General features: G+C 32.7%; 2 protein-coding genes across 4 annotated transcripts in view; one reads left to right on the top strand and one right to left on the bottom strand.

Annotated features, from left to right (window-relative positions):
- Nucleotides 1-6,044, bottom strand: part of Indy (tricarboxylate transporter protein I'm not dead yet) — a 138,972-nt gene extending 132,928 nt beyond the window's left edge. For both annotated transcript variants that reach the window (XM_085950581.1, XM_085950582.1), the window contains exon 1: nucleotides 5,646-6,044. The gene's annotated coding sequence lies outside the window, so the exon portion shown is untranslated. The remainder of the gene's footprint in view (nucleotides 1-5,645) is intronic.
- PIG-S (phosphatidylinositol glycan anchor biosynthesis class S) overlaps nucleotides 1-24,653 on the top strand; it is a 233,453-nt gene that overhangs the window by 91,143 nt on the left and 117,657 nt on the right. Inside the window, exon 1 of one of the 2 annotated variants that reach the window (XM_085950584.1) lies at nucleotides 9,194-9,409. The exons of the other annotated variant lie outside the window; for it this stretch is intronic. Within the exon in view, the coding sequence (XP_085806710.1) occupies nucleotides 9,403-9,409 (7 nt within the window). The 5' untranslated portion in view covers nucleotides 9,194-9,402. Of the gene's footprint in view, nucleotides 1-9,193; nucleotides 9,410-24,653 lie in introns of those variants that run through there. 2 annotated transcript variants of the gene reach the window in all.

Below are 24,653 nucleotides of genomic sequence, written 5' to 3'. Positions count from 1 at the left end.
TCCTTGAAAACCATAGAGAATAGAGTTTGACAGTCGTGGCAGACGATCGGGCCAGACGCAATCTGCCAATGGAATATGGGCTTAACGAAAATGGGGTTGGTTTTTCCAACTTCTGGTGTAGCGGGCAGTGGCGAAGGGTGACTTTTGGAAAGAGGTAGGCTGTGGAGATCTGATAAAAAGAACACACTTGTTATGTATACTTACGAGAAATAATAAGATACCTAATACGATATTACTACTAATGAATAGGTAAACACTAATGAGAACGACACACTAATTTAATGAAACTTCAAAAACTCACTGACGACATAAAATTAAGCGATCAGTTTAAATTACGTATTTTTTCAAAACATTTACACACATCAAAAATCATTAGATAAAAGTTATTTTTATTTTTAAAAACATTTAATAATATTTCATTACACACCATAGAAATTATTTTTTTAAATTATCTAATTATTAATTAATTAGTTTTAGGCTCTGCGATCGGAGCTTACCTTAGTTCATACAATTCGATAGAGTGGGCGGAACTACGTGATGTAAAGAATTATTTGAAACATAATCCGACTTTTATTTACGTCAAGACAGATGGCGCGCTGTGGTGTATTTTTTTAAAACCTTTGCGGATTGTTTTGCAATTATCTATGTAATACATTCCTACACATACGGCATCTCTCGTTGGAAAAATAAATTATTTTATGGTATAATCAAGTGATTATATAAATTAGTCAAAATGCAATTAACAAATATTTTTCTTAAGAAGGTTGGCTTCAAATAATCGCTTAGTATGGAGTCTTCGCTACTGATAGCGGGTAAATATTCTGACGCGAAGAAGATGACTGTGAGGCAGTGAAAATTAGGTAAATCTCAGGGCACACGTGTGAAATTTGCTACTAAATGAACCTGCAATTCAAGATGATTTGCAGCGAAAGACGTGGCAGATAAAATAATAAATCCATAATTTGATATACAAAAATTAAATTTCTTACACATCGATTCTTATTCCTTTGGAACAACGATTGTCTTCAACTTTTTAATTAAAAGCAGATATCCAGTTTTTTTAATCATAGCGTCTGAATAAATTATAATAATAATTTGTGCGAATTTGCATTTCTTCAATGTCACAATATATTTTGTACAATTCAACATTTTTTACGCGGGGTTACTGCCAAAAGTTGGTAAGTCGATAATTTAGTCAATTAGAGTTAACAACGAATTACGTGTCTATATTATATAAATATGTATGCTAGAAAAAAAAATCAAGCGCATCCGATATATACAACATGCACATAAAGCACAAAGAAATTATCATTTTGTCTGATTTTAGAGGGCATGTTAAACTTTAAGCTGAAATTACTCCATAACATGATTTCGAGACTTACCAACTTTTGGCAGTAACCTCACAATATATTATTAGTTAATTTAGTAGAAAATATGGTTAAATGTGTTGTGTTAAAATTTGGTAGCCATACAAAGAAGCAAGATGGTGGGTATACCGTTTCGTAGGTAAATTAATAATCATAAAATTGACGTTCCATTGTGCGTCCTATGCAAAGAAAACGGCTTCATATACCCGGAAAGAACCCTCTCTATTAAGTATTATTGCTCTGAGATAGGATCATAAACACGTCCTCCTGAATACATAATAGATACAAAAATACTTTAGCCGTTTAGCCAGTCGCTATAGGTAGACCGTAGATCAGATGTTCTATATTATCTCAGATGACCTTGAATTTTTTTCCAGTATACATATTTGTATAATATCGACACGTAATCCGTTAAGGCGATACTTCAGTGAAACGGCAAATAATTTTTAACTATAGGCGCGACGAAATTTTGGACTCGCTGGCAGTCTGAGAGCGAACGTCGAGGTGGCAATACGTCATTTTGTTTCGTGATGGCGACGGGGGTATTAATTCTTCAATCGTGTAAAGATGACTAAAAACGTTACCCATTTACTTTAAAAAGAAAACATGTCAATGAATATATTATTCACACAATAAACAGAGCATTAAATGGACGCATGTTGGATTTATATGACAAATTAGATTTCGGTCGGCATGCGTCATTAGCACCCGCGACCCGCAATACGCGCATCGCCTAGCCACGATCTTTTTAGACCATGCCTCAATAAATTGAGGTATAGCCTTAACTCTAAATACTTAAATTATCGACATGCCAATTTTTGGATGCCACCAACATTATATTTCGCATTTCAATTTTCAATTTCAATTCAATTTATTTATTTTTTACATATTGTGGACATTACAAATTATAAGTTTAAGACGTTCACAACATGACATAAAAAAGAGATAGATAATATGTTATTAAACAGTAGAAATATGTACATACAAAAATATTAATTATATAGGTACATGGAAATACACCGGATGAGTTAAGCAGACCCTATTTTAAAAATTTATAAAATAACATCCACCTATACTCATCCTCACGTAGGTGGAATATATCAACACCCGAAGCAATTTCGTTGAACATAGTTATCGCCCTCCCAATTGGCATTACCAGTGGCAGGTTGGTTCTGCACCTTGGGAGAATAAACAACTGATGTTCTCTATTTCTAAGATAGTTATCAGGGACACACAGGTCAACACTGCCCAGAATGGCAGAGTTCTCATTTATACCTCGTATAAGTCGAAAAAAATACATAGCTAAATAAAGATTTCTTCTAAATTGCAAACTGCAGTATGTAAGCATGCCTAAGAGAAAGTCAGAAAGTAAGCAAGACATACTCACAGTGTTGCATCCGCCAAACTAATATTTACCGGCTTCACGTTCTAAAACCTAACTCTGTTATTCATATTACGTCTTTTGTCTTAATCTAACGTATCGTGTGGAGATTATACGCGTGCCTGTTACATAATAAATTAATTCCAGTACCTACCATACAAACAAATTAAGTCAATTCCTATACCAGATCATCACATGAAACAATAAATATATTGCTTTTTTATATTTTCTGGAGCATACGTGCAATATGTCACCTAGGTATCTACACATACTTATTAAAGTATTGTTTACTTACAGATAGAAATGTCTATATTGTGGACGTAATAATTAATAGACATATTTATAAATGATTAAAACACACATAAGTAGATAACTCGCAATAAATTTAATTAAAACTATGTTTTGCAAACAAATAACACTGGATATCTACTATAATCTATAATATAAAAATCAATATTTGTTTGTTTGTTTGTTTGTTTGTTTGTTTGTTCGTATTTTATGCACTGCCATACCGTTCATCCGATTGCGATAAAACTTTGTCAACTTATTGGCTGCACTTGCGCGCAGATTATAGGCTATATCTTATACATAAAAATGAAAGTCTGTCTGTCTGTCTGTCTGTCCTATGCGTTCCTATACCATTCATCCGATTGCGATGAAATTTTGTCAGTTGTTGTTCGCACACCTGCGAAGGTTAGTATTATATAAAATACAAAGTTTGTTGTTTGTTTGTTCCATCAAATTTTGAATTTTTTACTACATATTAATACTATTAATAACGTTTGCATATTTTGGATTCGATTTTAATTTAGTGTTCTTTTGTTTGACCTTTACTCCTATTAGAATTACTTTCATATTGCCATATTGTATTACACAGATATTTTAATATTAAAAAGTTAATTTTTTTTTATTTTAATATCTAAGATAAATGTATCCACGAAGCGACCCTGTGCGAAGCCGGGTACTTCAGCTTGTTATATATAAAAAAATGATTTTAATAATATATATATATAGCGTGTACCATAATTATTGTAGTAATAATTTAATCTAAAAATTTCTTAAAAAAAACACGTAAAAACTTACATACATCGTCATGGCAAAAATTTATTGCTCACCATAATATATTCTGAACTGACATATTATTATGATTTTTAATTGACAGAAACATTACCCCCTTTACACTAATTTGAAAGTCAATTGTTTTCAAAATAATTACTTTTAAATCTGAATACCACAGTAATTTCTCATTTATACGCCACTTTGTTGATTTCTACAACATTTTTATCAGCTCGTATTCTTGTTTGTCCAGTACAAATCTTGCAATCGATTTTTAACTAACTTCCCAACTAGCTAGACATTTGAAACTTTTAGAATACATTAGAACACAATGCAAATGCATTCTTTTAATACTTTTAGCCATCTTTAAACAGAATTGAATTCATTTTCAGTTAATTATGTCTTGTATGAAAAGTTATTTCGGAAGAAATGCGTAATCCAATCCACTATTATTGGTTGCTAGGGGTCTAGGGTCTTAGCAACTAAATTAATAATATATACGTGCGTTACAATGGAAATCAATATGAAATGTCAAAATGACATTTCAGTATTATTTCTATCAAGTACAATATTTTTTGATCGTTTAAGCTAGTCAAGTCAAGTTTATATGGTTCAACAGAAAATTAAAAAACTTTGTGTCCTTATAAAAAGTTCTTTTTATCTTGTAATTTATTTTAACATTATTTTCACCTCGATTTTTGCAATCTCCACATTTTGTTTCGAGCATTATCTTAAAGAAATTAAGATTTCCAGAGGTACTTACATAATTTTCAAAAACGCGTTTGCTATTCAACACCATATTTTTCATATCCGTCCATCTGTCACAAATTAATTGTAATGCTGTTTGACACCATCTATATACTCGATATAATATCATAAATAGTATTATATTGTTTATTAAAAAAAAATCGATTAAACTTCTTCCACATCCAGGACCGGTTTTGTCCGGTCTTGATCGGTATTAAATAATACGGTCGACGGGTATTTGTAATTTTTCTTTTTTTGTCTAAAAAAGAAAAAAAATGTAATTTTAAGGAAGGATAATTAATAAATAAGACAGATTTATATTTATTTATCAATCTGAAACATGCATAAAAACATGTGGTAAATGTGCCGCAGAGGTGGACATGAGATTTTACAACTTTCTTTTTAGACCAAACCAAACCTATCCTAACCTAACCTAATCTAACCTGCCCCAACCTAATATTACCTCATATAATCTTAGTTTGTGATAATGGTGTATTGTATAATTCAAAATGTATGAGAATTTCAAATTTTCAATTAACGATTATTGGACCGAAAAGCCGATGCGCCGACAGAAAAAGGTGTTTATTATAATTGTCTACATGGAATAAACTGTTGTCGTAAAATAAAAATATATAAAAACTCGTGTCCACCTTTGCGGCACAATTACCAAACATTTTTTTAATATTGAATCAAATATTGGTAAAAAATCACGTCAATGTTATGTTTGCTCATTTGAATGATTGGTGTAAAATTTACACTGTAAATCTTAAAAACATTAAATAATACGTACCTACAAGTGAAAAGCCATACAAATGCGATGTTTGTTGTCTTCCCAATCCTTTACCACACCAATAAATGACACATACTGGTGAAAAACAATGTGTATGGCGTATGCAATGTTTGCTCATTTAAACATTTTCTTTAATTTTTATACTATTTATATAAATTCATCTCCAATGTGATAATGTGTGATTTGTATAAATAAGTAATTTAATACAGAAAATGGCGCATTTTGACGTTTGTTATGTCATTGATTGATAATAATATCCGATGTTTTGTTTGTCTATCTATTCATTCACCCTTCCTTAACTTACCTTGATACACGCGTACTATAAACAGCTGACAGCCAAATACTCCACTATTCCAATTTTAAAACACGTGTTCCGATATGCACTGAGAAAAATAACTTCTCGTATCACGTTCGATTATTTAAATTAAAAATAATACACCACACTCACACACTAATAAATGGAACAATAGACAATAATTCAAAAAAATATCCCTGCTTATTACACTATGTATGTGTTATTAATTTATCTTTTCCTTGTTTGAATAATCACATAAATTTCCCGCCAAAACGAGCCGTACACTACTGGTTGCGGATTTTACTGTCAACTGTGCCGCGCTTGTGTTTTGCTACCGTTTAGAAACGAGGGGTGCAGACGCTCGGTTTCAACACGTCCACGCTCCTCGACGTTGTGAAGAGGACAGCCGAGTAGCTGACTGAATTTTCAAGCAATCCGATATTTCTCTAGTGTTGCTAGCTGCTGTTATTCACAAACATGTACGAGCTAGAGTTAAAAAAAACAAAAATTTAAATAAAAAAAAATTAAAAAAGCCTGGCTATTAATTCTCCATATTCTTCCATTTTGAAATAATCAAAAAACTGTCAAATACATTTGATATCGCAAATTGAATATTTTCTTTTTCCAAATACATTATTACAATATCGAAATAAAATACCATTAAAGTCATTAAGATTTATAACATAAAATAAAAATGATGGTGGCTGATTTCAAATCAAATCAAATTTTATTTATTTTACATATTATAGTGAACATTACAAATTATTAATTTAAGACATTCACAATATGATATTTAAAAACAAAGAAATATTATTAAACAGTATACTTATATAAAAAAAATATATCGGTATTAAATTATTAAATAGTAGAAAGTGTAAATACAAACAAAAATTAGATACAAGGAAGTACACCGCACAAGACCCTATTTTAAGAATTTATAAACAAATGCCCGCCTATTGTAGACGGTTACAATACTCATCCTCACGTAGGTGGAATATGTCAATATCCGAAGCGATTTGGTTGAACAGAGCTATTGCCCTCCCAATTGGCATTACAAATGACAAGGTAGTTTCTGGAGAACAAAAATATTTGATCGCATAATGGAAATTGCGTGACGTCTATCTATACATGTGCGAATGTCGCCGTGCGTGAATTTACTTGCTAGCTACTGTATTGAGTGCGTTGTCCATTAATAATGTCATTGATTATACCCGATGGAATGAACAAGGATTGTCGAAGAATGTTTCGAAATTAATAAATAATTAAAAAAATTGTAGATTAGTATTTTCACTCTGGTCACAAGGTTTTTTATGATATGTTTTGAGTTGTGTAAAAAACGCTAAATTTATCGCCAGATGCGGTTTTTTTTCAATGTACTTTTAACCTATGCCTGATCTGGAAAAATAACGCCAACCTGGCAACACTGATTCGCCCTCTGCTCCTAGGCCCGTAGGGGAGTTGTGAAACCGTGGTCCGCGGCTAAAATCTGGTCAATACTCCGGTCTAGTGCAGAACTACATAATAATATTATAGTTACTACACGCAAATAAATAAAATTAATATATAAAAAGTCCAGTGCTCGAATTGTTTTTTTTACGAACCGGAGCGCTCAATGATTTTCCGAAAGTCGTAACATATTTATCAAATTCTATGTGTATTTTAATAAACAAAGTATCTATTTTTCAAGTTATACTTCTTTTGGGGCGTTTGGTAGAGAGTGAAATAATCGAGAGTTGCGCGTCCACACCGTTACGAAAGTGCGCGACAGTATGCAGTTAGCTGCGAATCATTCAGCTGTATACAAACGCAAATTTGATAGTAGAACGAATTTATTATTGTCGGCCATTTGCAATTCCTTACGTAAACAAACGATTCAACGCCAGACTCACAGTTATTAAATAAAAACAATGAGAAATAATTATATAATATAATATGTTAAAGTGTATATAAATAAACCAACGGCGCTCCAATAAGCTCAAGAAAAATCTTGAGTGTATAATTTAACAAGATAATTATTAAGAGCTAGTCGAAGAATCTAGGTTATCACAAGTTTTGTTTTTATTTCGTTACGCCAAAGAAGTATAACTTCTAACGCACGTACATAAGTATACACACCGATATTTTTTATATGACCTACCTAACAAATTAATTTTTACACGAGACGGAGCGATAATGTCGACGATTTTATGAACCAAAGTTGCGCTCCAGTGCATTTCAAGCACATCAGTAGATTTATATAAAAACATTTAAAATGTCCTTTTTGGCATGATAAATTTACACTTAGGTATATAAAAAAGTAATACAATACAAATTAAATTTAAGTTAACTCCCAGTAATAAGATCACCCGAATTTTGTTTTGGCCTAATCACCGATGTGGAATCAATATAGTGGATATCAGTATGTTGGTAATGTGTCAAAATATACTCTAATAAAAAACATATTATTGAACAACGCAGAATCTACGATGATAATGTAATGTTAAGTTTCATTATTCCGGAAGATGGGTCGACGTTTTTTTTACATTTCAACAAATTTGAATACCTTTAATGTAATTGTCACAGCTTTTAGATCTCACAGAGAAATCCGTCGACAGTAAAGCTGGGATCCGATCCGTTGTTTTGTTGCATTCTGGTTCAAGTAAAAAAATATATATCGGTTCAGTTTCGGTTTTCGTTCCGAAAAAAAACGGTTTTTCCGGTTTCGTCCGCCTCAAAAGGACATTTTCAACTCTGTCCGGTCCTAATCTCTTGATTAAAAGTGGAATAAGTACTACATAAAAATTGCGTTTTATTAAATAAAAACAACAATACAATGCAGTTCCGCCATGAATTGACAGTTAACAAAATAAAAAAAAGTTCAAGTAAGTTACAACAGAAAATATTGGAGTGATCCGTGACGTCGGTTAGTAATTAAAGTAATAAATACTTTAATTTAGAATACAAAAACCGATTGCCTACCGTAACTGAATTTAGAGAGCGCTTATGAGAAGGTATTAAAAATGCCAATAGTTAAAATTTGTCGCAATTAAGCATGGCAGTCGTAGCATAGTGGTAATGCACAGGGCGCGATACCCAAGAGACGCAGGTTCGATTCCTACCGGATGTCTTACTTTTTTCAAAAAAGGTTTTTTCTATTGGCTATATTTTCTCATGAGTGTTTTCAATATATCAATATACCTATTATAAGAATTATGTCAAGATGCGTCACACGATCGTGAATGATTTCTTTGCACCTTCAATTTGAGACACACCTTTGAAATCAAAAACAACAGCACATTTATTTCGTATACGTGATATGTATTCGCGCGTGTTTGAACATGTGCCGAACCGAAAAAACCGATATTTTTTCCGGTTTTCGTACAAAAATAACGGTTTTCCGTTCAGTTCCGGTTCGAAGCCCTGGTTTAAAAGTACAGATATATATTTATTTAAATACACATTGACAAAATTTAAGTGAATTTAATAATGTATGTTAAAAATAAAAATGAATTGTAATTATAAATGCTGATGAAGTTTAGAACCGCTGTCTCGTTGGTCCCTCCCATATTTGTATCAGCAGTATTACGAAATACTTCTCATGTTTTACAGCAGGGTGCGTCTCGGAAGATAAAAAATGACATTACCGACAATTCATTTCCAATACAATTCTCTTTAATTTCACCCAAACGTGTATTAATTCTTAATTTGAAAATAAATAATTCACCATCAGTAAAATTTCGCGGCTTTACATCGTTCCCGCGCCTGCGTCCGGCGACATCTTGAAAAAATGGCGGGTATGTTATTTAGACATTTTCACGCTATTATTGTTTACAGTGTTTACACTCTCATGTCTGTATTATCCTTTAAAATGCAATGCACGATGAACATTTTATTGAATCGAATTAACCGATATCGTGTTTATATAATATTATATACACACATATATATATATCATAGAATTGTATTATTTAACTACTGCTCTGTAGTAAGGAACATAACCTAAAAAATATCTGTCATTGTTGACAATAAAATTATTTGTTCTAGTGTTGCCTGCCGCTCTATTAAAATGGTACACTATTATGAGACTTCTATATCAAGCACGGCATGTTTTTTTTAGATTGCTATTATTAAAATATTAAATATAATATTTACACTATTACCAAAACCGGACTAAAAAAACAAACAAAACCGGCCATGTCCGATACAATATGAATAATATAATATTGTTATTTTATTAAATAAATAAATTTGATTTAGATGTTAATTAAAATATTAAAATAAGCGCTGCAGGGCTGGGCTATATAATTTTTGTAAATTACATTTAAAAATTGCCATCTTAACTCAGTTTAGTTTCAAAAGTGGACAAGCCACTAATTTAGAATCAAACGTGGCTATGTCAATATATATTTTTAACTGATTTGTGACGTAACTGCGTAGTTTTAGTTAATTTTTTATTGTTTCGTCGGGTTAGGTTAGGTTAGGTCAGTAAAATAGCCGTAAAAAGCACGACTCTGGCATATATTTTTTTTATTTAAACAGTCTTTAGTTATTTAAACTATCTTCAATTGAATTTTTTCTTACAATAGTATTTTTCGCCCACTATGCAGCGCTTGAAATGGAAAATTTTACGAACCGGAGCGCTAGATAATTTTACGAAAATATTAACCTAGTTATATAATTTGATGTGTATTTTATAAAAATAAGTGTGCTAGATTTTTTGTTATATTTATGGCATATTTAGCTCTGCCAGTCAAATTATTTATTCCAGGAGCGATAATTTTGAGGATCGTATGAACCGGAACGGTGCTTCGGTGCGCTCCGGTCCATTTAGAGCCCTGCCACTATGGTTTTCGAATCCCAGGTCTGGCAAATTCACATGTTGTTTTTCAATGTGTGACTAACATTTATGGCATCACAGAGAATATTAATTATGAAATTATACAAAAATTACGAATGTCAACCAAACATAATTTGTTATACCTAGTGATAAATATAATTAAAGCGAAAGAGTCATTGATAACTTAAAAAAATTAAACAAAATATAAAAACAAAAATCTTCGGAAACAAAAAGAAGACAAATATACAAAACGAACACAGAGCAGGAGAAGTCAACATTTTTATACCTACCGCCCACTATTGTATCTCTGTTGGTAGTAAAATTTTCTAACCGCCCACCGGTTTCACAGTAATTTTGATTTATAAAGTAAGGAAAAAACTTTTTATAAAGCTTATAAATTTATAAAGCAGAGTTACAGCAAGTTAAAGCATATAATAATAATTACTTACCAAATACTTTTTTATGTCAGACATTCGCTTAGTTTGGCAGAATAAATCTTTATAAAACAACTTACTGTAGATAAATCTATCTTTTTATTTATACTTTGCATTCATAGAAGCATGAAGTCTGATGAAATTACATTGAATTAATTAAATTATTAATGAGATCCCTGACACTGATGCTGCGTAACTAAATACTGGATAGCTGGCTCAATTTTTTTGAGTAACAAACGAAAGCCTCCTCTTTCAGAAATATTCAGGCGGTTTCTTTCTTTGGTCATAATATGATTAACAGTACTAAAGCCTGATTCCACAAGATATGAGGTAGGGAAAGGAATCAGTCAACTGAATATCATTTTCCACATATTTGAATATAAGACAGGCATTTTTTTATTTTGCCATAGGTTTTCATATCCACCACTATTGAATTTATGTTTACTTTCTTCATCATATCTAAAGTCTATCAGTTCTTCTTGGCAAGTTGTATCAGCTACCAGTGACAAAGACTCCATACTAGGCGATTATTTGAAGCCTTCTGTCTTAAGAAAAATATTTTTTAATTGCATATTGAATTATTTATATAATCATTTGATTATATATTCATAATAATTTATTTTGCCAACGAGAGATGCCGTATGTGTAGGAATGTATTACACATATAATTACAAAACAACCTGCAAAAGTTTTAAAAAATATACCACAGCGCGCCATCTGTCTTGACGTAAATGAAGGTCTGATTATGTTTCAAATAATTCTCAATTTTTTTCATATGAACTTTACGTCACGTAGCCCCGCCCAGTCTATCGAATTGTATGAACTAAAGTAAGCTCCGATCGCAGAGCGTAAAACTAAATAATTAGATAATTTAAAATATAGATATAATATATAATATAGAATTTATATTTAAATAAAAAGAACTTTTATCTAATGATTTTTGATGTGTGTAAATGTTTTGAAAAAATACGTAATTTAAACTGATCGCTTAATTTTATGTCGTCAGTGAGTTTTTGAAGTTTCATTAAATTAGTGTGTCGTTCTCATTAGTGTGTACCTATTCATTAGTAGCAATATCGTATTATCTTCTTATTTCTCGTAAGTATACCTGACAATAGTGTGTTCTTTTTATCAGATCTCCACAGCCTACCTCTTTCAAAAAGTCACCCTTCGCACACTATACCGCCATTTAGTTACACTTACGTAACTTGAACTAAACTTATGCGAGAGCGATACAAATAGTATATTTTGTGTAATTTAAATTGTCATGGGGAATTTTATGAAAATATTTTTAAAAGCCCTACCGCCCACCATGAAAGCTGGAACGCTCACTAGTGGACGGTAGGAACCATGTTTACTATCTCTGGTTTAAACGCTAGAAACTTTATATATTTTTTATTGAATATGATTCTACCGACCCACGTGCGTGACCATTGAATATTCTACGTTTATTTTGATGTTTGATGACGCGTGATGTTTGAAAAAATACAAACTTCTATTCATAAAGTATTTACGAATGTAATATTTATTTTTCATTCGTAATACCTACGCGTTTTTATGTGTTTTAATTTGTTTGCTTTTTAAATATTCATTTCGCGTTTGGTGGCGTGCAGGTTATATTTTATATTAAATGAAACAAACAGGGACATTCTCAAATGAATTAAAAGATGTTCATGTACTGATTATCTATGTAATATCAACATTATGAGTCTTTTCCCGAGTTCTCACGTGGCGATTTTTGTCGTTCAACTGTATGATAATCACAGTTGAAAGTCAATCAGTGGCGAGGGGTGGAGGTAGGCTGTTAAGATCCGACATAAATAGTGCACACTAAACTTTGTCAGTCAAATGTAAGTATCAGTGACGTCCCGTGGGGGTAGGCAGATTAAGCGTCGCGTGGGGGCGGCAGTTACTCGAAGGGCGGCAAATCGAGATTTGGTATACTTATAGAAATAGCTAAAAATATTTTGTTTACATGTTTTACCTACCTGCAATAATAGCTTTGTAAAAATGGTGTGGAAATAACAAATCTGTGTATTGCTAAATGGTACAAACCAAATGTGTCAGAAATATCAACCAAATACGACATCAGACTTTGAATCATCAATTGATAAGTGGGAACCACACACAATTTTATCAACTTCAAGTCGTAATTAGATTATTACTGTTGTGTTTTTCGAATAGTCCAGTTTACCTCTGGAGTCCAAAAACTGTTTTTAACATTATACTTCTATAAATCTGGAAACCGGTTTTTTTTAAACTAACATAATATATGCTGGCATAAATTTTGATTAGATAATAATACATTGATATGTGTTGAGGAAAAAATACAATCATCTAAATAATCTTCGCCATACGTAAACAAACATAAAAAAACTGTGCTTTCCATGTGATGCCATATACGACCAACTTGTTTTATTAATATTAAAAATAGATTTCGTTGGTATTTACCTGGTATTTGCCACACTTTGGGTTTTTTCAGAAGCGTGACTTCGATCCAACGAGATTTCCTTAAAGTTCTCGAGTCTAGAGTAGTCTAGACTGCATTTTTACTAAAAACAACTTTCAAATTTAATTCATTACAATGTTGAAATATTATGTTTTCCACACAATTCGTTTCGTATTTCGCAATATGCACGAGACGTTGGCATATGTACTGACTGTCGCCACCCTGATAATGCGTCGGTAAGGCATCTAAAGTGGTGTATGAATTACCATGGCCAGGTTATTAAACACAAAGCGTTGGAGTGGAGCTCGGAGCAGGAGCACGGACAGTGGAACAATGGGGTTTTACCTGGAGCAGGAGCGGAGCCGGAGCACTGTAAGTTTATAGAGCTCCACTGCTCTAGATGTTTTTTTTTATTATTATTAAATTTTCATTCTAAAACCCAATGAAAATATTATATTATTTGACACTTTGCAGCACTTGAATTCTTTAAAATACGGCAAAACTGCTGAGTGATAAATAACCTTACTTTTCAATGACGAAAATGACGGATAATAAACCTTGTTTTAAAACTACTTATTTTTTTAAACATTTGTATACTAGGTATCTATTAAAACTTTCGGAGCGGAGCAGACCCTGTAGTGGAGCTGGAGCAAATATTAGATCCCGGAGCGGAGCAACTCAAAAAATGGTCCGCTCCAACCCTCTGAATGAACATGACATGACCGGTTAATTTATTTAAATTGCAAAGTTCGCCAGGATATTTTGTATATATAGGTTTCAAGAAAGCAGCGCTCTAAATGTAAAATTTTACGAACCGGAGAGCTCGATAATTTTCTATTGTCATTATTACGTGTTTCATTGTCATTCAAATGTATTTGTTTTCATTGAACTAAGACTATAATGTGTAGATCGTATTTGTTAGTTTTAAATCTTCAATTAAACACTACCTAATCCAATCCACAATAGATAACAGTACAAAAATATTTGGTTATCTATAAAATAATATCTAAAATTATGTTATCATTTTAGATATTTTATGTATTTAGAATTTTTATTTATTTGCAAATTGTATTCTTAGTTCAATGACCAAATAATAATAATAAAAAAAACAAGTAATAAATAATAAAATAAAACAAATAAGTATGACTGATAAAGTTTAGTGTGCACTAGTTATGTCGAATCTTAACAGCCTACCTCCACCCTTCGCCACTTGTGTCCACATAGTTATAACGGTCTTCCAAATAACTTTGTTTATGATGCTAGCGACCTGAAACCTTCACCAATTGATTCCTTGTGGCCTGTTTCCAGTTGAACCTGATGAAATGCACATAATAGAATAGAATATCCCTCGCCTATGATGACGACGTATTTATTTATAATTTATCGAGGAATATTAATATGTATTAAGATTATTAACGAATTTAGTATATGGGACATCCCTCGTTCACCCCTAATACATTCAGTATTTATTTTAAATTATTTGTTTCACTATTTTCTTTCGAGCTTTTACGTTGGTTAGCTGTCAATGTAAAATATCGCCATCTTGGACTCGTCGAATGCTTTCATACGGCGAGGTATTTGGAGCGAAAAAAGGTCAGGTCGAGACATAGGTCACGTAATTAGTAAAAGGGTTTATCGATTTAAATTCCTCAGATTGTCAGGACTAGAATATGTGCCAGCGTCATAGATAAGAACATTGATTTAAAAGTTTTACATTCTAATGAGTCTATGGTGAATACTGGAGTGGGTATCATCATCATTGATATATTCCACTTGCGTGATGAGTCTGGTGGACGTGTTATATAAATTATTACAATAGGATGTACGTAACACATTCGGCGTAGTTATTGTTCTTTCTTTCATCCTATCACGACTCAGGGCAAGCACAGGTTCGCGCCACTTCCCTCGATCCATCGCCAACTCTTGCGCCTCCCGCTATCCCAGACTACCCAGAGAGGTACTTTATTTTTTGTTGAGTGTAATTCGCCGTAGCACAGTTCATCGTGAGATGTCTTACCGGAAAGAGAATATAGCCATATATCACTGAGATTAAAAAAATACGCGTTGTTCCTGGATCATTGCAGACAGTTATGCTCTAAGCTTATTAGATTCAATAAGAATGTTAATGTATATTATTTTTGACCATGTCAGATCCTTAGATCATATGCACGAGAAATGGATGTTCGCCTCTTACTCAACCTATTAGATTCATACTCTAAACATAAATTTAAAAACAATATGTGTATTTTGTAGGACCCAGGATTCGAACATGGGACCCACGACATTATAAGCCGAGGTACAATGCGGAAAACCTTGGATGAAGTAAAGATGGGACTCAATTTCAATTTATTTATTTTTTAGCATATTGTGGACATAACGAATTACAAGTTTAAGACGTTCACAACAAGACGTGAAACATTATTATAAAGAAGAAGAAAAAGTAATAAAAGCGATAAAAATGAAAATATAAAAAGAGAACATAATATAAACATACAAAAGCAGTGACAATACAATTATACATATTATATAGAAGTTCAAAGAAGTACACCGAGTTTGCTAAGGAGGCCCTATGTTAAGAATTTATAAAATTGCGTCCACCTATGTATGGGTTGTATGGGATGTGTCGGTTGCAGTGATGTAGAGAATTCCGTGCACAGTTACCATACGTTAACGATGGTTTTTGTACAAGAAATGGATGTTAGCCACTTGCTCAACCTATTAGGTCCATACTCTGACTCTAAACACACATTGAAAAACAATATGCGTATTTTGCCAGACTCATGATTCGAACCCATGATATAATAAGCCGACGCGTTAGTTAGAGGTTGTCCAGATGACGCGTGTCTCGCCGCGAGTACAATTGCACAGCTCAGTGAGGTCACCTGTACTTCGACCGCACGCGAGAAGTGACACGCGGCGATTGCATGTGGAGGGTTCAATGAGGTCACATGTACCTGGAATGCGCGCGAGTCAAATCTGAAATGTTATGCTTTCCTTAAAATTATTATAAGCCAATTGCAAACTCAAGTAGGAAGATTTACCGAGTATTTGGAAAAACTTTTTACTATGTTTATAATATTATTCGTATAGATGAGAGTGTTGTCAAAAGAATTGTATAAGCCAGTGATGATGTAACCACGGATATTTTATGACATGAAATATAATTGTCTTCTACATTTTTGGAAACATCTTTAGAAATATCTCATATTTTGTAAATAATTGGTTGTCAATGATAATAATATAATCGAATTCAACAACTTTCACTTTGTATCTTATATAAATTGTGAAAAGGCGATTTTATATAAGGAAGTGAATATTGATTTAAGCTAATTTGTCTTTACTAATTTGTACTCTATAACGCCCACGATGGACGAACGGTAACGTGTTGGTTTATAATGGCGTGGGTCCAGGCTTCAAATTTCCCTGCTTCTCCCGGTTTAGTTTCGTGTCCGAAAACTTGTAAGTATGAAGTTTTCCGTATCACACTTCATCGTAAAATGCTGTATCGGAAATATATGGCCGTATATTAAAGACCGTCCAACCTCTTTTGAGTCGTATAGTACTGACATAAAATTCATGTTTAAATAAAACACGGTTCTTGTCGTTTTACACGTTACAGGAAGCCAGCAGCGAAAAAATTTTGAAAATAGCTTATATACTGGATTATTTGTTAGGTTAAGTTAGGTTTTCATTCTTGAATTCGTGAATTTTGCTAAAATCAGCTATGAAAATTGAATAATGTTCATATTGAATCTAATAATATTGGAGAGCGTATATCTCTTTCCGATAAGAAAGCTCACGGCGAACTGTGCCACAGTGAAATGTTTTACGTAAAATTTACATGTAATTGTTTTGTTTAGACAGGGTTTAAGGCTATACCTCAGTTGAGGTATGGTCTAAAAAGATCGTGGCTAGGCGATGCGCGGATTGCGGATCGCGGGTGCAAATGACGCATGCCGATCGAAATATAATTTGTCATATAAATCCAACATGCATCCATTTAATGTTCTGTTTATTCTTATATTAGAAACAATAATAATATATCCATTGTTTTCTTTTTCAAGTAAATGGGTAACGTTTTTAGTCATCTTTACACGATTTAAGAATTAATACCCCCGTCGACATCACGAAACAAATTTATGTATTCACACCTCGACGTTCACTCTCCTAATGCCAGCGACTCCAAAATTTCGTCGCGCCTATAGTTGAAAATTATTTTCCGTTTCACTGAAGTATCGTCTTAATCGATTTTTAAAAACAGACACTATCTACAAATTGTAGCTAAGTTCAATGAAAGCGAATACGTGTGACTGACAAAGTTTAATGTGCACTACATACATACTTCATAGTGATTTTTGTCACCCAAGTACATATTGTTTATATAGATTGATGCATTAAGATTTAAGAGTTACTTAGCATTATTAACTAAAAATGAGAAAATTGATGAAACGAAAAAAGCAATTCAACTTTTGATGTCAACAAATAAACACATTACAATATAAATAGTCACGGGATGTAAATGTTTTAAATACAATAAAACTCGTATGATATTTTTCCATGTTTACAAAAAAAAAAACATTTTTAGGTAAAATAATAACAAGATGCAAATAATATGCATTTAATAAAAACAGGTTATTGAAATATTGTGGGGAATAACGTAAAATCAAATAAACAAACACGAATTTCCAAAAATATAGACAATAGTCTCTTGGATTTTATCTTGCTTTGTTTAAATCAGTGCAAAGTCAACCTCGATCAGTCTTTCAATCTCTTTGACCTCGATAGTATAAACAATTTGTAGTGAAATCGACGTTATTTTGTTCTAAATCGAATTTATTGACGAAAACCTTTTTATGGACACGGTCTAACTATGTGATAGTAATGCTAATGTAATGACTAATGAAAGTCTTCGTGGTTCAACGGGTAAAGTACTGAGAACTCATCCGGGGGCTCCGGGATCGTTTCCCCATGGGGTTACCATATATGTAATGGTTCCATGACAAAACAGAATAACGATAAATATAACTATGACCTTTCAGGAAAAATATAAATTTAATATTGAAATTGTCCTATCTCTATTATGTTGATAGATTTTTAATAGCACAGATTTTCAATACGCCATAATAAATCAAATTATATACCTAATTTCTCCATTCCTAATCGCTAGAAAGCCTTAAATAAACGGGACTTACCTCGGTGTTGCCGGCAAGCTTAGGATATCTCATCTTAATCAATATAATATTATGTTCAAAATGATTGGGTGACTAGATACAACGAAATAATGACCTAACCTTACCTAACCTAAATAGATTCCACAAAAAATAATTTGGTACTGTTCGGTTATACGGAATAATCCAGTTTATCGGCTAATTTCAAAATGCGTTTTCCACTGTATTCCGTATAACCGAACATGTTCTGTTTTGTCTTTGTACTATTAGTACTATTACACTACTGTCATTAAGCCTCGTGGCCTGTTGTAGGGGTTAAAAGAATATACTATGTATTTAAATATAATACATAAAATATCTGTCAATAGAACCTCAAGTCTGTTGAGGCCCATAGTATCTTATCTTCCTAGGATCGAACATTGTAAAAAAAATATTACATTAAATCTACATTTCGTTTTAATCTATTAGGTTGGTACTATACTCATTATTGATCCGTTTCATTTTTGGACTTGGCATGTCCACTCTAGAAACACCGTAGTGTGGGTGCGTCCGTGGTCTGCAGAGAACACAGAATTAATGGGAACTGAAATACTTAACTGGCGTGGAGTAACAGGCAACCGATCTTGAGTGTAGAAGAATATGGGATAAACTTAACCACTTGTCAAGAATACGTCATTCTAAGCTTGTCTTTCGTTCTGACAACTGCTCTCGGTTTATGCACTGACGCTCATTCAATATTGGTGTATTTGAAGCTTGCAACACACGCTATTGCACGTCTACAATGTGTGGTTCATTTTCGTATTTAGATTTGTTATGTCCACAATGTTTTGTTTTCTTATATAAAAAAATAATTATCTTACAAAGTGTTGTTTGTTAAGTAAGTAAGTTTGTGAGTTTTTAAGTGGTAAAGCACAGAACTCATCTACCATTGGTAATGCCAATTAGACGAGCAATAACTGTGTTCAACCAAATTGCTTTGAATATGTATACCTGTAATCCACCTGCGCGATAATCCATTTTAAATTTAAATTGACGCTGTTTTATAACTCCTTGAACTAGGGTTTATTTAGCTCATTCGGTGTACATTCATGTATGTATTATACCTACATGAAATGCGTATATTACTTTGTTTCTTTCATGTCATGTAGTGAACGTCTTGAATTTGTAATTTGTAAAGTGCACTATAATGTAAATAAATAAATTTAAATTTATATAAACGATTTTCATGTTAGTATCCCAAAGCGAACGATTAATTTATTCTTGATAAAGATCTATCAAGGACGTTTGGTAGCGTGACCGTCTTCATCCCAATGGTTTATGTAGGTACATTGTTTGTTATTGGTTATATGAAAAATACAATATTAATAATTAATACACACAGCGAATCCAGATTTTTTTCAATTGTAGGAAGTAAAATTTATGTTAGTTTGACCCTACCATCGGTTCTAGGTCAAAGAAGCGTACATTTTTTTTGCTTAATTATGTCCATCTTTGTTGGTTACGTAATTTTTTTACTATTTTAGAATTTAATTATAAATTAACATGTTATTTATCTCTGAAGCGTATCGAGCCGCCGCGCACCCTCTCATTCAGCGGCGCTCAACCATTGTACCGATTAGCAAGTACGCAGCAATATATTGTTTTTTACGAGTGACTCTTTCAAGCATCGATTAACTAGTGCTCTCTTAAATAAGCGTAATATATCAGCGAAAGAGTTTATTATAATTGTAATTATTTTCTAGCTGCTTTAGCACGGTTTAACCAGGCTGATATAATTAGTTAAAAGTGAGTAATTACAGGGTATCTTATTAAAATACATTATTGGATTCGTTTATTAGACAATTATATACTCGTTTATTTGACATACATAACTTAATTTAACTATATGTACAATATATTATATAGGTTAAAGTTAAACACTGCACGTGCATCTATTATCAGTTATCACATACATGGAACCCTCTCATCAGCTAGTGTCACCGTTGGAATATCTAGGGATATAATAATCTGTATAGGTCATAGGGGATATAGCAGATGATCCACAATAACACCATAAACTACCGAGACTATGAATTGAACATCACAATTTATATTATCACACCCTCCACAACATTGTGGAAACATAGCTAGTTCTTAAAATTACACAATAAATCGAACTCAAATTTTATTTAAATTCATATTTTTTTTACAAATGACCACCCCGGCTGATGATGATTATACATATATATTTTTTGAATAATTAATAGCCATGTCCTTACTTTTGTGTACAAGGTGGTTGTTAGTAATTTTGAACAATGACAAACATCCAGGGTTTGAGAAAAACACAAATATTGTGTCCTCACTGGGATCGAACCCAGAACTCTCGGGTGGAAGGCCAGTGCCTTACGCACTGCACCACGAGGGCCGCTTATTATAAATATAGTTCCATGACAAAACAGAAAATGACAAAACAGAACAACGATAAATATAACTATGACCTATCAAGAAAAATATAAATTTAATATTGAAATTGTCCTATCTCTATTATGTTGATAGATTTTTAATAGCACAGCTTTTCAATACGCCATAATAAATCAAATTATATATAGTGTTGCCGGCAAGCTTAGGGTAGGTATCTCATCTTAATCAATATAATATGTTCAAAATGATTGGGTGACTAGGTACAACGAAATAATGACTTAACCTAACCTAAATAGATTCCACAAAAATTATTGTTTCATTTTCCTCCTGGCTGTTCTGTTTTGTCACTGTTCGTTTTGTCATGTTCTGTTTTGTCCGGTTACCAAAATTATGTTACGCGCTAATTAAATGAATGATATGAATATTAAATTGATAAGTATTTTATATATTATATCATTGGTATTTGCCAAAATTACAATATTATCTCGATTTATTTAATATTTTATCTCCTGCCCTTGAATCGATATCGAATTTGGTAGAGTCACTGGTGTTATTCAATATGCGTCATATCATTTATATTAATAATTATTGTGTAATAATATGTACTGATCAAAAAGTACCAGAATCCTAAAAGTTCAATGCTGTTTCTCAATTTTTATTTTGTTCTCGTTCGCCAATAATCAGGGACGCGCCAAGGGTGTCTGCCGCCCGGGTGCAGCCCAAAATTGACGCCCCCCAAATTTAAAAAAATGCAGAAATGAAGTCAAAGTAAAGTTGAAAAAATATTATATATTTTAACATAAATTACCCCATAGTTTACCGATTAAATAATATTACATTCTGGATTATAATGGCAAGTGGCATGGAACGATCGGTATGTATAGCTGGAGTACGGAAGCTTAAATTTATAAAACAATTGGTTGGGCCAATATTCGCATTCATCCTTTCTTTCTACCAACCTCAAATTCCCAATTATTGTCCCAAGGCCACTAGTCACTGGTCATGATCGACCGTGATCAAAGTTAAGTTTAGTTAGCTCAAGACAACGTGTGCGTGTAAGCCTGTAACCGCCAAACCACCGTTTATTGATTAATTCAATTAAACAGACTGCTCCAAAAGTTACCTCGAGTGACATTAAGAAAGCGGTCGCGTCGGCTTGTGATAGATTAGCCATCGTTAACTACCGAGTGACTCAAAACGCATATGTTTCACCTTCGTTGCGCTAAATGTGATACGGTTTGAGCGACCGTCGCGTCTATCATCCGTCCTGAACATTTCATCTTCATTCATCAACCTCATATATAATCATTAGGGCCCGGATTTATATGCTAGTGCATGTTTTGTTAGGGCGAACAGCTATGAGAGTTGCACAGAAATCTGTTTTGAAAGGCACAGAATCCAAAAATAAAATTTTATTGTGCATATAAATGCATATTTGAGACGTTAGAGCATATTTGAGACATTAGTGCATATTTCATATTAAATAAATGCATATTTTAGAGCTTTTGAATTTATAATTTTAGTTTTTTAAATTATTTTATCGAAATATAACTAAGTTAGGAAGAAAGATAGTTTAGATGTACTTGCATTTTAATGCCATCTCCGAGCTGTGGATTTATCAGTGAAAAAAGTGATGTTATCTCGGGCACTATTATTTAAAGTTTGCCCAAGTGGACGTTGAGAGGTACCTACCTCGTTTTCCGCATATAAACAAAATACTGACAGATACCGGAATATGCGGAAAATTTTAATGCCAGAGCATAATATTGAAACAAATAATGTAATTTTTTTTCGGGCAAAAAACAGAAAATATTTGTTTTTTAAGTTATGTTTGGTTTACATTGCATTTATTATTCAATTGTTTATAGGTACTTGTGAAAAACTATTTTGAAAATTGTAATTGATTAACTTTAAATTCTTTGTTTATGTTTTTTGTTCTGATATCGTATTATGTTGAAAAATTATTAACTAGTTATTCGATTTTTTGTCAGTAATATTGGGTAAAGTGGTATTTACAATTTTTTCCGACAAAAAATGACAATTTTTAACTGCATATTTCTTCGGGTTTAGTGCATATTTTATTGATTTTGAGTGCATACGTGCATGCATATAATCATGTTTTTTGTTGCATACAAATCCGGGCCCTAATAATCATCCATCAAAAGTGTACCGTCCGTTTAACAGTGCGTGAATACGGAAGCGGCTCCAGCGCGGGCCATCCCCTTCAACATAAGCGTCAGTGTCTGGCATCTTACGTAACACTTACCTCCTAGATCCGTAATCCACCAGCCACCACTACCCTCAAATTACAGTGCGCCACCAATAATCTTTAATAACATTAATGAAAGTTGCGCCGCAGGCGCCTTTTTAACTATCCGTGAAACATGTTCATGAGACAAATATTTTTATATTTATTCACACATAATTACCTCGTCGCTATAAATCTGATCGATGAAGTTACCATTTGTTTTAAATTATTATACCTATTCCTAATGCGAATCGGAATGATGTTTACGGTCAATTTACACTAGAATGAATGCTTTTATGCAAGCTAGAGTATACTCTTCGCAACTTTGCACTCCATCTCTAGGATGAAAATGATGTACTTAATATTTTCTAAAAATATATTTTTTACATGTATTATTATCCATTTATTTATTTATTTATTAGATGCTTCATAATATATTAATATGTACAAGTGAATACCAATTGATCTAATTTTATGTGAGGTAATCAGGCGAAGAGGTGTATCAGTGTAGTAAAAAGTGCAAAGTTATAAAACGTATAGTCTGTACGACGTAAGCCGTAAGCGTATACAAGGTTCACTGGAAAGGGTACACTTAGATTCCTGTCAAGTGAGTTAAGTACTTATAATAATTCCAGGACCTGCCTTCCGCAGCGGCGTGAGGTCAATACACTGTGGGCCTTTGCAATAGTGATTTCAGGGCCTGAAGGCCGCGATTGTAATTCTCAAAGTTGTTTCGTTATATTACGTGGGCTGGTTTACAATCCGTATACTATCCTAACAAGTATTAATTTTTCATGTTCCTATTAACATCAGTCGTATATCTGCGACTTTCAATTCTGTGCTTTAGAGCTAAAAGTGCGAAAGTCACATTTTTATTATTTTTGAGTTAAGTATGCAGATTTAAATGTTTATTCACGTTCTATTAATGATGAAAATTTGGGAGTCCATTGTCACATGGTTTTAAAAATACTTACTTCTAAAACGAAGGTAGTCAGTGACGTCCCTAGACAAAATGCCCCCCCTAGGCAGCGCCAAAATGCCGCTCCATTTTTTATAAAGTATTTTTTGTCAACCTTTCATGACTCCAATATCTAAGAAATGTGTTGTATACAAACATCATTCACAAAATATAATACCACTAAATCTAATTTAAATGCCATCTATACTTCAATAGACAGTATTGCGAGTCCACGGTTTCAGATACATTTAAAAATACGCCTGACAACTTTCAAAACTCGTGAGTGACCAGCAAAAATATTTGGATAAATTAATTAATAAGTATGTGTGTACCTACTCATAATTCAAATACAATTCGCAAATCTGCACATATCATTGCAGGTCATCAAGGACGTGACGTCCAAGGACAATGGAAGTAAACTAGACATCTCGAACCCGACAAAAAATACAATCATGTTAAACCTTCTATGTCAATTAATACATTTTATTTCCAAGCAGTGAGCTGAATTTTTTAATGGAAAGATATTTCCGTTATTACTAAGTTT

The sequence above is a fragment of the Rhyacophila brunnea genome, unplaced genomic scaffold, assembly GCF_057557595.1.
Source record: "Rhyacophila brunnea isolate RB1 unplaced genomic scaffold, BYU_Rbru_1.0 scaffold_23, whole genome shotgun sequence".
Taxonomy (NCBI): Eukaryota; Metazoa; Arthropoda; class Insecta; order Trichoptera; family Rhyacophilidae; genus Rhyacophila; species Rhyacophila brunnea.
The sequence above is the reverse complement of the archived record's forward strand: the minus strand, read 5'-3'. Positions and strand labels throughout refer to the sequence as shown.